This window comes from Octopus bimaculoides, chromosome 22, assembly GCF_046866305.1.
Source record: "Octopus bimaculoides isolate indiv1 chromosome 22, ASM4686630v1, whole genome shotgun sequence".
NCBI classification, from domain to species: Eukaryota; Metazoa; Mollusca; class Cephalopoda; order Octopoda; family Octopodidae; genus Octopus; species Octopus bimaculoides.
The window spans coordinates 6,557,995-6,572,811 of NC_142949.1; the positions used below are offsets into that span (position 1 = coordinate 6,557,995).

The 14,817-nt window shown below is 38.4% G+C and overlaps 1 protein-coding gene across 1 annotated transcript in view; it reads left to right on the top strand.

Annotated features, from left to right (window-relative positions):
• The first annotated feature begins 935 nt into the window (after positions 1-935).
• Positions 936-14,817, top strand: part of LOC106872254 (uncharacterized) — a 24,969-nt gene continuing 11,087 nt past the window's right edge. The window contains exons 1-2 of the mRNA XM_089339822.1: positions 936-1,788; positions 14,546-14,635. Of these exons, the coding sequence (XP_089195948.1) occupies positions 1,152-1,788; positions 14,546-14,635 (727 nt within the window). The 5' untranslated portion in view covers positions 936-1,151. The remainder of the gene's footprint in view (positions 1,789-14,545; positions 14,636-14,817) is intronic.

Genomic DNA, 14,817 nt, shown 5'->3' on the forward strand with positions numbered 1-14,817 from the left:
CGTACCAACACTCACACATCCATACACACACCTCTACATACATGCGCACACACAGGCCCTTTTTTTACTAGCTCAAATATAGTCCTCCCCTATATCTTAAAAAACCCCCCCCAAAAAATGTTGGCTCTCATTAGAAATATTAAATTTAATCCTTATAAATAAGCAGTGGAATTCGTGTTACTAACTTTAAGTAAACACTTTTCAATGAATCATTGTTGTTCGCGTCAATTTGTAAACAAATATACACACACATGCATGTGTATATTTTGTGTGTGTATATATATATATGTATATTTGTGCGCGCGTGTGTGTATATATATATATATATATATATATATATATATATATATATATATATATATATGTGTGTGTGTGTGTGTATTTGCAAGTCCTCTGTTGCTACGTCAGTTCACTCACCAATGCAGGACAGCAATCTATTGTTAGAAATGATCCGATTTTACAAATATAACATACACTCAACACAACAGAGATACGCACACACTCAAAAGCCATGCTTGAAGTTTTTCTTGAAAATATTTTATGCTATTAAAATATCTAAAACTGTTAATTCACAAAGATTTCCACAGAATTAGCCTGAAAAAAATATAGTTATTAGCAAGAAAACTACGTAGAGCAAAACTTCGCGGTTTTCGTTTTGTATTTTTCTTTTAACTTTATTCACCTTGAATAATGTCAGTGACTAAACGTTAATAACAAACATTTCACGTTGTGAGTGTGTGTATTTTGTATTTTTAATTTTTGTTACTTATTGTTTTGTTTGAGTCTCAAGCCGGATGGCTGTGAAGAGGGGTGACCACCCATCTGTAGACACGCCCAACACTCGCTGACCCTTTTGGAATGGCGCGCTTTTAGTTTGAGCAATCAGCAGCAGTCGGCAAGGCATATATAAAACTTGCCTTCGTTAGAATTTCTTTAGTTGGAGAATGACTACTGACTTGTGAATCGCTGTGCGGCTTCTTTCCTCCGCCAACTACATCATTCATTTTTTTTACCTGTCACCACCCACGTTGGACCATCTTGTCATATTTTTTTTTTCTTTTCTATCTCGCAGCCGTCCTTCGTCGATCGTTGCTTAAACATTCACAGACACACGAAGTAGAGATAGAGAAAATAAAAATAAAAACGGAACAATGTCACCCCAATCTAAAAACTTAGATACCGTCCGTCCGGTCGATATCCCTCGAGATATCGAAGAAATGATTGTGGCCGCGAGCCAGCTGTGCGATATGAAACATAATACATTCCTGCATCGGGATGAAATCATGAAACTCCAGAAAGGTGGCCACTTGCAGGAATATGTCCGAGACGATTACCAAGTAACCACTGAATTAGAATGTAAATTTGCCGGCCTCAGACAGAATTTGAATAGAAGACGACCTGCTTTACCAGTTATGAAACCAAGTAAAAGAGTAAAAGTGAATTCTAGAAATCTAACCGAAAACAATGCTTTAATGCAGGGTGGTACCGTTTTGATAGGCGATCCATCCCGACAACGGAAGCGACGGAAGCTCTCGCCAGTTTCCAGTGGACTTTCTACAGAAAATGTACCCCCAATGTCAAATCAACAACAGTACCTTCCAATGATCTTCACCCCTCCTTCGGACTTTATTCCCGCTCCCTCCAGTGTTGTTGATGCAGAAACAGTTCATCCCCTCAAGGGCCGAAAGGCAACTGGCCCCAAACGTGTACATGTATGCCATGTGCCTAATTGTGGAAAAAAATACACAAAGAACAGTCACCTCAAGACTCACCTACGAACACATACTGGTAAGTTTCATTGTTACATACCTAGAAACCTACTCAAGAACTACTTCGATGTGTGTATATATATATATATATACACATCGAGGTGTGAGTGTGTGTGTGCATATATATTTAAAGATCGCCTATTATATACGATCTGATTTTGTATTAATTTGGAATTCTATAACCTTTGCATGTCGACACACGTTCATCCAAAGCATATTTTTACATAACCATAATGTATAACTACATATACGTATGTATTTACAAAGCGTGTGTGCGCACGTATATATATATATATATATATATATATATTCTTGTGTTGTGTGTGTGTGTGTGTGCACTCGTATGTCTATACAATGATCTGTTTTCGATATGCTTAATCTGATAAATATAAAGTCCCTTATTTCAACTCTCACCTCCCAAATAATTTTACTAACATTGAAGACCCGATTTTACGCAGACCTCTTAAAATAAATGCTAGTTTACCAGATTCCCCATTTTTTCTTTTTAGCACCGTTCAGTGTTCCATTGTTTTACCTTTCCATTTTTTACTTGTCTTTTCTCTTGGCACCAGCAGATCCTGGCTGGTCAGTTGGCGACTTGGCATTATTGTATGTAGCCTTGTCACCATGCGAGACGAAAGGGTGTGTATGTATGTCTGTATGTATCTGTATATATATGTATGTATACATAGACATCGAGATTATATACTCACTGAAATCTATCTACCAACATGCATTATATATGGTGATCTTATATATATATATATATATATATATATATATATATATATATATATATATATATATATATATATATATATATATATATATATATATATATATATATATATATATATAGCCTGTGCATGTGTATAAATATTGTATAATATATACATATATGTGAGCGGTATATAATAAGCTGAATATATTACATTGTTGTGGTCCACATGTGGGGAAAAAAAGGAAGTTATAGCTATCTATATAATACACAAGGTATCTCCATGTGCGAATAATATATACACACACACACATATATATATATATATATATATATATATATGTGTGTGTGTGTGTGTATATACACACATACATACACACATACGTCTTATTCTTTTGTCTTAACGCCACACGCTGTATATATATATATATATACACACACTAAACTGTCCACACCCACTATGTGTGTATATATTTTTTCTTTGTCTATAAACCTCAGCCTTATCTGCGTACAATTCCTTAAGCTTCGTTTTCCAATATCAGAGATTTAATTTATCATTTAGGCCCCCTCTTCATTTCCCTGCTAATTACTTTCTATTAATTACTTATTATTACTAATAATCATTAATTAAATATCCTAGGAAGGAATAAAATGAAATCCACAATCAGTGTTGTGGAAACAAAATTTAAACACCAACCTCATGTCTACGTCTCTCTTTCTCAACCTTTTTTTCATCTTTGTCTTTCTTTCTCACTCTTTCTCTTTGTCTTATTCTGTCTCTTTGTCTTCTCACTCTCTTTCTTTCTCATTCCATTTATCTCATTTTCTCTCACTTTGTGTTTCTCTCTCTCTCTCTCCCTCTGACATTGTTTTAATCTGTCACTCTCTCTTACTGGCCTTCCTCTCTTTGTCTCTTCCTTTGTTTCCCATTCGTCTCTCGCCATTTCTTGCTTTCTCTCTTTCGTTTCGTCTTTCTCTTTCTCCCTCTCTTCTTCGATACTCGCTATTCCTATATACGCACTCACAAAAACACTCATTAGATACACACCCACATTTCACATATATAAGGTGGGTGTGTATGTAAAGTGTAGTTTAATAATAGTAAAATACTTTACTGCGCAAAGCACGTGTTGTTAATATATATTTGTTTATAGCTTATGGGGTGTCATACGTGTGTGTGTATATATATATATATATATATATATATATATATATATATATATATATATATGTGTGTGTGTGTGTGTTGATAGGTCGACGGTGTGACTGATGGTTCCTTTCTTCAGCCCTTGGTCAACCCAGATCAGGCAGGCAGACCTATTATCAGATAGTCCCGCCAACCCCAAATCCCTATCATCCAACGTGTGATTCGAGGGAAAAATTTGGCTGCTATTTCTACCAGGTCAAACCACCGTTGTTTCTTAGTTGCTTCATACCATGATAGGTGTCTGGTGGTAATAGCGTTGCAGTTTAACCATCGGTCCAGAAACCTTATCCAACGTGTGTGGAGATAAGTACGAGGGGAAATTTAACTGCTATTTCTAACAAGTCAATTACCACCATGTGATCTTTTTTTTTTCCCGTTAGTTCATATCCTGGTTGAGGGTTGTGGTTAGGGTTGTTTCACCTCAGGTCAGTCCTGCTTGAGTAGACGTAGGATTAAAGACCATCCTGGCATGGCCATCCCACCTTTTCGTGTACGTTGTACATAGGATTATATATCTTGTGTCTCTTATTTTTACGAGGGTCGTGTGGTTTAGCTGTTATTCTTAGTAGATCGAGTGACTAGGCCTTGGGGGTGGTGGTGGTAATACTTGTGAAGGTGATAGTGTTGCAGGTGGTGGTGGTGGTGATGGTGTTCTGGTAGCGCCATAAAAGACGGTAGATAAGAGAACTTCTCAACTTTGGCAAACTGCCCTGTCTGTGGGGGTAGCTACTGGAAGTGAACTACACGAGTAGTAGTAGTATTAGTGGTAGTAATAATATCACCGACATGCTACTAAACTAACTGTCTATTGTATGACTGCTCTATGAGTGTGTGTATGTATATATATATATATAATATATATATATATATATATATGTCATGAAACACATGTTAGACATTATTTAAAACAGTTCCATCATTGAACATTGCTTGACTTTATAGGCTCGTCTATTGAACACCCGCATATGCTAATTATGCTCACACATGTGTGTATATTTGTATGTATAATGTGTGTATGTATTTGTGTGCGTATATATATATGTCTATATATATGTATATTTGTGTGCGCGTGTATGATGCATATATATGTATATATACACACATTTGTTCGCACATACACCTTATCGATGTTAAGATAATGGTATAGGATATCTTGTAAATAAGAAAGTATAAACATTCATCTCTCTTAGATTTTTTGTGTTAATCGTTGAATGTAACTTGCTGTATACACACCACGGGAGGAAGAAACATTCACACTATATACACGTACTAACACACACACACTCTTTCTCTCTCTCTCTCTCTCTCTCTCTCTCTCTCCAAGAGAGCATTCGATAAGATTAATGATCGTAAGAAACGAAGTCGCACGTTAACACATGTGTGTGTATATATATATATATATATATATATACATATATATATAATCTTGTTTCTGTCATTAGACTGCGGCCATGTAGGGGCACCGCATTTCTGTTTATATATAACATTCCAGTTTCGAGTCCTCTCTCTCTCTCTCGCTCTCGTTGGGCGATGAAAATGAGTGCTCAACGTCGCATTGGTGAATATAATTTTTTAATTATTTGTGAGTTTTATGTTAACAAAAGCAGGAAAATATCCTTGTGTCTTAATTTTTCAAGCCAATCGCATATGGTCTGAGGTTCACTAGAGCTATTTCAGACAAGTTTTTTTTATTGATTCACCAATTACATCATGAAAAAAATAAAAAACACCATTTTCTTCAGGTGAATTAAAATTAAAATCCAAAACTTATCATATAAGGATCATATAATATACCTTGATCCCGCAAATAATATATGAAAGACAACTAAAAAGTTACTATTGTCAAGTTCGTTGAAAAAAAAAAAACTTAAAATAAATTAAAAAAGCGTAATTTATTTCCTCAGCCAAAAAAACTCATTAACCCTTCCTTCCTTCCTTCTTTTGTAAAAAGAAACAAAACTGCTATTAAATTGCCCACATGGCTCCCGATGGACAACACATCGCATCCTAGTTCCTGTGTAGCACCAAGGGATGGGTGACACGCCCATCTCTCTGCTTCCATTACCTTAGAATCTCTTAACTGACTAATGTCTTTCACTCTCGCTTTTTTTCTAATTCTAATTCTTCATCACTGACGTTTTCTTCCATTCATTTAAACTGTTTGAATATCTCTTATCATTTTCTAGCTTCTCATTTTTAAGGAAATCTTTCTTCTCACTCTATTTATCTCTCATTTTGTACTCTCTTCTCTCTCCACACACACGCACACACAATTCGTACTTTTATACTTTTTTTTTCTCTTCTTGAGCCCTTTTTTTTTTAGGGCTGGGGCTGCCTCTTTCTCTCTCGAGTGGGGAGCTGTCTCTTTCTCTCGAGTGGGGAGCTGTCTCTTTCTCTCGAGTGGGGAGCTGTCTCTTTCTCTCGAGTGGGGACTGCCCCTCTTTCTCTCGAGTGGAGACTGCCTCTCTTTCTCTCGAGTGGAGACTGCCTCTCTTTCTCTCGAGTGGAGACTGCCTCTCTTTCTCTCGAGTGGAGACTGCCTCTCTTTCTCTCGAGTGGGGACTGCCTCTCTTTCTCTCGAGTGGGGACTGCCTCTCTTTCTCTCGAGTGGGGACTGCCTCTCTTTCTCTCGAGTGGGGACTGCCTCTCTTTCTCTCGAATGGGGGCTGTCTCTCTTTCTCTCGAATGGGGGCTGTCTCTCTTTCTCTCGAATGGGGGCTGCCTCTCTTTCTATCGAGTGGGGACTACCTCTTTTTCTCTCGAGTGTCTCCTTGAGTCAACTTCAATCTTTCGTTTCCACTCTTATATTCAAGTCTTTCTCATTCTCGAAAGTAGGTGCTTTCTGGATTTGCTAAAAATAGCAACCAAATCTTCAAATCACTCTCCCATCTTCGAAGGCACACATAGATAGAAACCCCATCACCTTCATTTAATTTTTTGAAATTTTCAGAAAATCTTTGCGAATGTGTTCTACACTCAATCGTAAGATTTTTTTTCGACCCCCCCCCCCCCCCATCCCAAATCTTAAAACTTCCACTTTTTATACGGACAGTCAGAATCTTGTTTCTGTTTATAATTTCAAAATAATTTTTAGACGAAAAGGTTTATATGATTTAAGGGAGATTTAGCTGGTGTTTCCAGCACATCCCACGACCACCTGGTCCCTTCCTCATTTATTTGTCACTGACAAGTAATTGACGTTTTTCAATATTTTCCTCCCTATTAACACCTTTAATGGAATGATGATGCGAAAGTAACACAAAGGGTTTCGTTTAGCCCTAGTCTGGTCCATTGCTGGGATGTTAAACATATTTTTAACCCCGTACCAAACCTGTTTGTTTAAGAACAAAAAATTACTAATAGAAAAATGTTATTAAAGTAAATTATCTTCTACATACTATTTTTTTTTGTTGAAAATCTCTGGATGAATCCCAGCAATGACCTCAGGCTCTCCAATACCTGTGTGATCGATACGGGTTCAGTTTGAACATCCGTAAAGGTTTGGGATGGGGGACGAAATTTAAAGTGTTTTCTATAATTGAGGTTCTCTCGGGGTCATCTGTTGACTCTTTATGTACACACACACACGGCCATGGCAATTCCAAGTATTTTTTTCACCTTACAATACAATAGCTGAGAGATTTTTTATTATTACTACAGTACTACATATATGGCATAACTACAGTTTGGCGCCCCACTCGATTTTATCTTGTAATTTTCTGAAAAACTTATATTTTTTTCATTGAAATCTATTTGCTTTTTAGGAGGTTATATTACAATTATGTTCATGACAATGTTTTTCTTTGTTTTTATTTAAAAGAACTTCCTAACACTCTCCCTCCTGTCTTTGTTTTCCTCATAAATCTCTTTATAATACTTCTAAATGAAATTTTGCAGAGATAACATTTTCGAAGGTGTACATTATGGGTTTGAAACATCTGGGGGGGGGGGGGGGGGAGTGAAGGATGTTGAAGTGCTGAAACAGCCTCGAATATCCCGCCCCGATTTTTTTTTTATTCGCTTTCTGAATTTTATCAGCATCATCGCAATAAAGTTGGCCCCCCCAAAAATGCATTTCTTAGAAGAGCGGGAGCATCAATCTGTAGTTATGCCTTTCATATTATAATTACTTCATCATTTCTCCTCCCCCTCCCAACTTGTTCACATGTAATGGTTTTCCTTCATCGTAATTCCTGTTGGGTGAAAACGCAGGAATATAGAAATAAATATAAAGGAAGCTTCACCTAGTTCCTCGCTTTTTCCTTCCTCCTGAAGTAGTCTGGTAGTTACACCAGCATTGCCTTCATTGAAGAACGATTTAGGTAATATTTGGCTGTTGTTTCTAGCTCTGTCTGAGTTGGCTTGTATCAGATCCATGGCATTATATAAATGTGTAACCAGGTGGACTGCTGGCTTACAGCAGGCTGCTGCTGTCGCCATGTGCTCGGCTATCGAATGTCAGTTTGTGTTTAAAGAAGAAAAAAAAAGTTATTCGTTTATTGAATTCAGTTATTTATTTGAACAGCGGCCATGCCCCAGCAGGATTTCAGTCTGGTAATTTTTTGCATTAGATTTAAATTATGGAGCATAAACACATGGATATATATGCATGCGTCTTCATCGTTTGTCAGCCATAAAATTCACTCACAAGGCTTTTTGTCAGCCCGGGGCTATTATAGTAAAGAAGACACCCAAGATGTCGCACAGTGGGACTGAACCAGACACCTCATGACTGGGAAACAAGCTTCTCAACCACACCAACCACACCTGTGATACACGTAATATATAAAACACTCGTAGGCACACACACACCACAAAAAAAAAACAAACCCACAGTACCAGTTAAATGCTCGGGTAAACTAAACCTACTTTCATTTTTGTTAAATTGTTTTGGTTACCGTTTTTTCCCCCCCGCTAGATTACACTAAGAAGACATATTTTCGTTTGAAACGGGTTCCTGCCGTGACAGCCACCTCCCTCCACTTTGTCTGTATATAATCTGGCCTAACTCATAGTCCTGTATGTCCTTCACATTTTATTTTTGTAGCAGGTAGACTTGGTTGCTATTTCTTTTTTCTTTTTGCATAGATCCTGCCCCTCCCCTGCATGCCGTTAAGGTCAACAACTCCCAGTAGTCGCGTTGTGTCAAATTTCATGAAGGCAAAGCTATAATGTTGTACGACCAACATTTATAACGCGGCATAACGTTGCTATAGAAATGGGTCATGTGATGTCGCTTACCGTAAATCGATGTCGTAAAGACATTCTTTCATCTGGGCTGGGACTTGCCCCTCTTTTATCACCCCATTTATCCCCATTCTCTTTCGCTTCTTTAACATTTTTCTGTTAGTACTTCTCTCTCAAACTTTCTCATATTTTATCTCTTTCTGAAGCATTCTGTCCCTATCGAACTATTTTTTTTTCCTCAAACTACTTTCAAACCTTGTTTCTCTCAAACATTCGGTCTTTATCAAACTCTTATTCTTTCTCTCAAACTCTTTTCAAACTTCGTCTCTCTTCCTCAAACTTTGATTTTCTCAAACTTTATTTCCCGCTCCCTTTCTCTTCCTCTCACTCACTCTCTTCCTCTCTCCCCCTCATCCATATCTTCTCTGTAAAAGCACCTATCCAGGACGGGACTTCCTTCTATAAGTTTGTACTCTAACTACCTCTATTACCACCACCACCACCTCACTCTGTGTTCTAAAACAATATTTAGTTCATGTAATATGCATTGTTGAAAATGGTACAGAAACAGTAATAACAAGAGTCCTCAGGGAAGTCACTCGAGAGTGCAAGATTGTAGCCATCAAGTCCGTTTCCCAACCACGTGGTTTCATGTTACCGCAAGAAAATTGAGGACACCTTCCTTCTTCCTCATGGTTTAGGCCAGGGGTTTTCAAACTTTTTGACTTGCGGACCCCTTTTATATTTCAGGCTTTACCTTAGGGACCCCCTTATAAACGCTTATGAAATTTATACATAAATATTTGCTTAAAATAACATTTTTACATTTATTTATTTAACAGTATTTAACAAATAGGTTTATTGTCAATTAAAAGATTTCGATTAAAAATCATATATAAAATCAAATTGCCCATAAAAAGTATTTGCTGTCCACGGGCCCCCTGTCTTCTTACGGACCCCCTGTCTTCTTACGGACCCCCTGTGGTCCGCGGACCAGTTTGAAAACCCCTTGACTAAGATTAAAAAACAAACAAACCTCGTGAATGACAAACCGTGATAAACTTTCAGTAGTTGACCGCTTTAACTTTTCACAACCTGTCACCTCGAGTGCCTTAAATGGCTCGTTGTTTAATCCCAGGTGATAAGAAAGTGAGGTCGGCGAGAGTAAAGAATACGTACACTCGGGAGTTAGGGTTAAGGATTTTGTTACACCGAAAACGGGTGGTGTACGTATTCTTTACCTCCGCCGTGAGGTCTTGGCGGTATTACTAAAGCAGCACGGTCCCGAACGCGCAGTCGCGTGTCCGCGCCAGCCAGTCTTGAGTGGTCGATCCTAACCCCAACCCTAACCCTAAACACGTATTCATTTGCACACGCGGGTTAGGGTTAGGGTTAGTGACAGGGTCAGGGCTAGGATCGACCACTCACGACTAGCTAGCGCGGACGTGCGCTCGGGACCGTGCTGCTTTAGTAGTACCGGTCTTGGCCTGTATCCAAAGGACGGAGGATACAGGCAGTGACCATAATTTGTCATTACGGGTTTACGTTATATGCAAGCTCCGTCCGTGCTTAGTGAAAGAACGAGTAAGTTAATCTCAACATTGACAGACCTGACTCGAATGACAGATTATTATTGTGTTAATGCGTGAGGATGGTTCCGGGTTCAGTCCCACTGCATGACACCCTGGGTGGATTTGATAGACGGAAACTGAAAGAAGCCTACTTTATATGAGAGGGAGACATTTATGTGTCTGTTCCCTACCACCACTGGAAAACCGGTGTTAGTGTGTTTACATTCCGTAACTTAGCAGTTCTGCAAAAGAGGACAGTAGAATTATCACCAGGCATTACAATATATGTACTAGGGTCGATATGTTCGGTTAAAGGTGGTGCCCCAGCATGGCCGCAGTCTAATGACTGAAACAAAATGATATCTTTTGATTTGTGTTTTTGTCTGTGAACTTAAGTGTCCTCAATAGAGTAAATATTTATTTTGATAGAATGAATTAGGTTGAGACCCGTGAAATAAGTTTTCATGTGTAAGAAGCAAAAAGGAAAATCGGTTATATTCTTATTTCATCTGAGAACTAGTTCCATCATCATCGTTTAACGTCCGCTTTCCATGCTAGCATGGGCTGGACGATTTGACTGAGGACTGGCGAACCAGATGGCTACACCAGGCTCCAATCTGATCTGGCAGAGTTTCTACAGCTGGATGCCCTTCCTAACGCCAACCACTCCGAGAGTGTAGTGATAAATTGAAATTAAACTTGACACTCGAATTAAGTTTTTACACATACAATTATAGTGTGTCCGCAAGTGTGAATTTACGAACAACTCAATAACAAGAGGATATTTCTGAGTTTGAGATTTAGTAACCCGCATTACCTTCATGCGAAAAGAAGGGTTATGAAAGTATGAGGGGAAGCGACAGGGCAACATGTTGGGGGTGGGGACGGAATTTTTTTTGGGTATTAAAATACAGAGGTCCCGACTCATCTGCATAACTCTAACCCCTAACGAGTGTGCATTGTAAAAACATCGTTAAGTAGATGCATCGGGATCCCTGTATTTAAGCGGGACCTGTGTATTTAAATAGTGCCTTTTTATTTATTTAGTAATTTCTATTGTTTGAATTATAGGAATGCAACACAAAAACCCTTTCCCGGGGCTAATGCAGTTTCGCACCTCTCCTTGAAAAATGCATTTTTTTGAAAAAGCTTTGGTAAATTTTCAGATTAACACCCGCACGATTTTCACTAGGGTTTTAGGGTTAGGGAATTCCGTCCCTAACCGTAGTCCTGACCCTGACCCTAAAACCCTAACCCTAACATCCTAGTGAAAATCGTGCAGGTGTTAATCTGAAAATTTACCAAATTTTTTTTTTTGAAACTGCATTTTTCAAAGAGAGGTGCGAAATTGCATTGGCAACTAATTCGAAACTTTGGAACTCCCTAAACAAGTTTAACCTATACCAGAATCACGATGACGGATAACCCCGAAATAATGAAGACAAAATTCAAACGGTTCAGTCAGTAACACAATAAGCATATCAAAGCAATACGTCCAGTCATCAATTGCACACACACACACACACACACACCAGATGACACATTCGCGTTCCAAAGTTTCGGATTAGGTGCTAGACCCCCCCCCCCCCCGTAAACCTAAACCTAACCCAAACCCTAACTCTAAACCCTTCAAAATCGCGCTCTCTGTATGTCTTTCGCTGTTATGACGTCGTTTCCCTGTTTCTCTCTAACACTTTTTACGGAAAAGGCCGATCTTTGGTAAAGATCGCCGAAGACACTTTTTACAGAAAAGGCCGATATTTAGGACTCATACCGAAAGATCGCCGGTTTTGTTTTTGTTGATCACACTGCGCGCGCGCAAATAGTTTAGGTGAATAACGAAAGTATCTAGTAGTCAAAACAGTAAACTCTGCACTTGTACCACTAAATGGTGTACTTGTTGATAAACCCAAAAGTACACGCACACTCGCACCAGCGTGCTATCGCAAGGTAAACAAAAATGTCAAACTGAAAGCTAATTACTGCCATAGACGGTACGAGAAAGCTACAAGGTGGTAGCAAACTAGGTACGGCTAGACTGTATGATAGGGGCTATAGGTGGTTGCTATGCACAGTCGGTGCTATCACAGGGTGTGGTTAGACTGCTATAAGGTGCTGGCGTGGTCCTGCAAATTAGGTATTACTTCAGACTGTATGATGGCGACAACGAATGTAATCAGTATTGAATATTTATTTCCAGCAGTTAGTAGCCATTCGTCATATATCGGAAGAAATAGAAGCCAATGCTGTTGGCCATTTATCCGGGCCACATCTAAGTTATCATCACCATATTGAGTAGTCTTCAGACGTCTTAAACATTATGGTCCACTCCAGACGTATCCGGTGTCGGAGGTTAGCCTGGTATTTCTTGGAAAATTTCTTCCAGGTACCATAAGCAGGTTAATATCTTCACTAACCCAAGTGGTAGAATGACTCAAGACTCGTTATATAAAAATATGATATTCTCCCCTCCTCACATTTAATATATCACTCGATGAAACTGGTGTAAAAATAAACCCCTGAAATAAGAGACTATAAAATAGGTGGATGATAAGGAGTCTTGGGTAGGCTGATCAATTAAACATCATTTACATGTTTAAAACCCAGGTAAAAAAAAAAAAAAAACCTTCACCCAGTGCACCTATGTCAATCAACAAAGGTATTCTGGTCGTGTGAATGTCTTTTTTCTTACGATAAGTAAGCAATAAATTTTCTAGCACGTCGAGTAACTACATAGCTATTTCATTGCTTGTGCTATGCCCCACTCTTAATATAAAATATTTATCTTGTAACAATACCTGTGTGTGCTTAGGTGCCTATATGCAACTCTAACTGGTGTATGTAGTACCCTTGTAACTACGTGTATAACTGGTGGTAGGGTGTTATCCCTTAATATAGCAACACTTACGTAACTTGTGTGTAGTTCCCTATATGTAATTAACTGTTGTATGCGTTAGGTTATATAGATAGTTAGTGTATGTGTATATACACACATATCTATATCTAATATATAATGTGTGTAGTATCTTCTAACTATAACTGGGATGATGGTGTTTTCCTTTATGTAACTGAGCGTGTATAGTTTCTTATATGCAACAGACTGCGTGTGGTTCATAGCCTATATTTAACTAACTAGTGTGTGCGTCTGTAGTTTCCTGTGTAACTGAATGTCTACAACGTGTGTGTGTGTGTGTGTGTGTGTGTGTGTGTGGTTCCCTATATGTATGTAACTGAATTGGTACTACGTTCATGAATTCATTTCTCTGTATAAGTGTGTGTGCAATTCTATATGTAACTTATGCATGCGTATATAACTGGTGTATGCGTGTAGTTGTCTATATGTAGCTGGTGCGTGATTGTGTATTCATTTGTGAATATAACGAGTTAGTGTGTACATATAGTTCCTTATTCTATGCAATTATCTGTAAACCTCACACAACCCAAAATCTGCACGTGTGCCAGGGGAGATAATTCCGATTCTTTTTTTTTTTTTCAGTTTTTCCTGTTTTTGGACAGTCACTTAACCAGATTTTACTTTTCCCCCCTCACATTTCTTACCTCTTTTACCCCCTCTCTTTCTCTATCTTTTTCTCCCCGCCTGCTACAGCCATTATATGAATGACAGAAATAGTTATTTCCCAGTTAATCGACCGTTCTCGGCTGTTGCCATCTACTGCTTCTACATACCCCTACCTTTTCTACTACTACTAATACTACAATACTACTACTACTACTAATACTACAATACTACTACTACTACTAATAATAATAATAATACTATCACTGCTACCAACAGCTTACTATTCACCACTATAACCATTGCCGATTTGAAAGTTGCCACCGTCGTCGCCATTACATAGCAACAGCTTTCATAGCCGAGCTAGAATTATCTCAGAATCTTAACAATTTTCTTTCTGATCCATCTAAAAAATTGTCTTCTGATGAAACTAGAATTGAATTTAAACATTCATTGTCCTATATCTCAGACTGTATCCCTGTCTTTGCATCTCTGTCCATCCACACTTCCGTTATCTTCCTCCTGGGACTCTCTGGAACTTGTTACTATTAAATGTTTTGTTCTGTTCTTTTCTAGGTGAACGTCCGTATGTGTGTAAATGGAAAGATTGCCCAAAGAGTTTCTCACGATCAGATGAACTAACTCGACATTACAGAACACACACTGGTAAGTTCTGCTTGTTAACCTTGGAATACAAGTTTTGGTTGGGGGCGTATGTATGTGTGATATGGTTCGCCAGTCCTCAGTCAAATCAATGATTGATTGTCCATGCTGGAGACTAGTATTATGCAAGGGTATGAGACAAGCGGAAAGGAAACTGGAACTTTCCACTGAAGAAAGGAGAATGC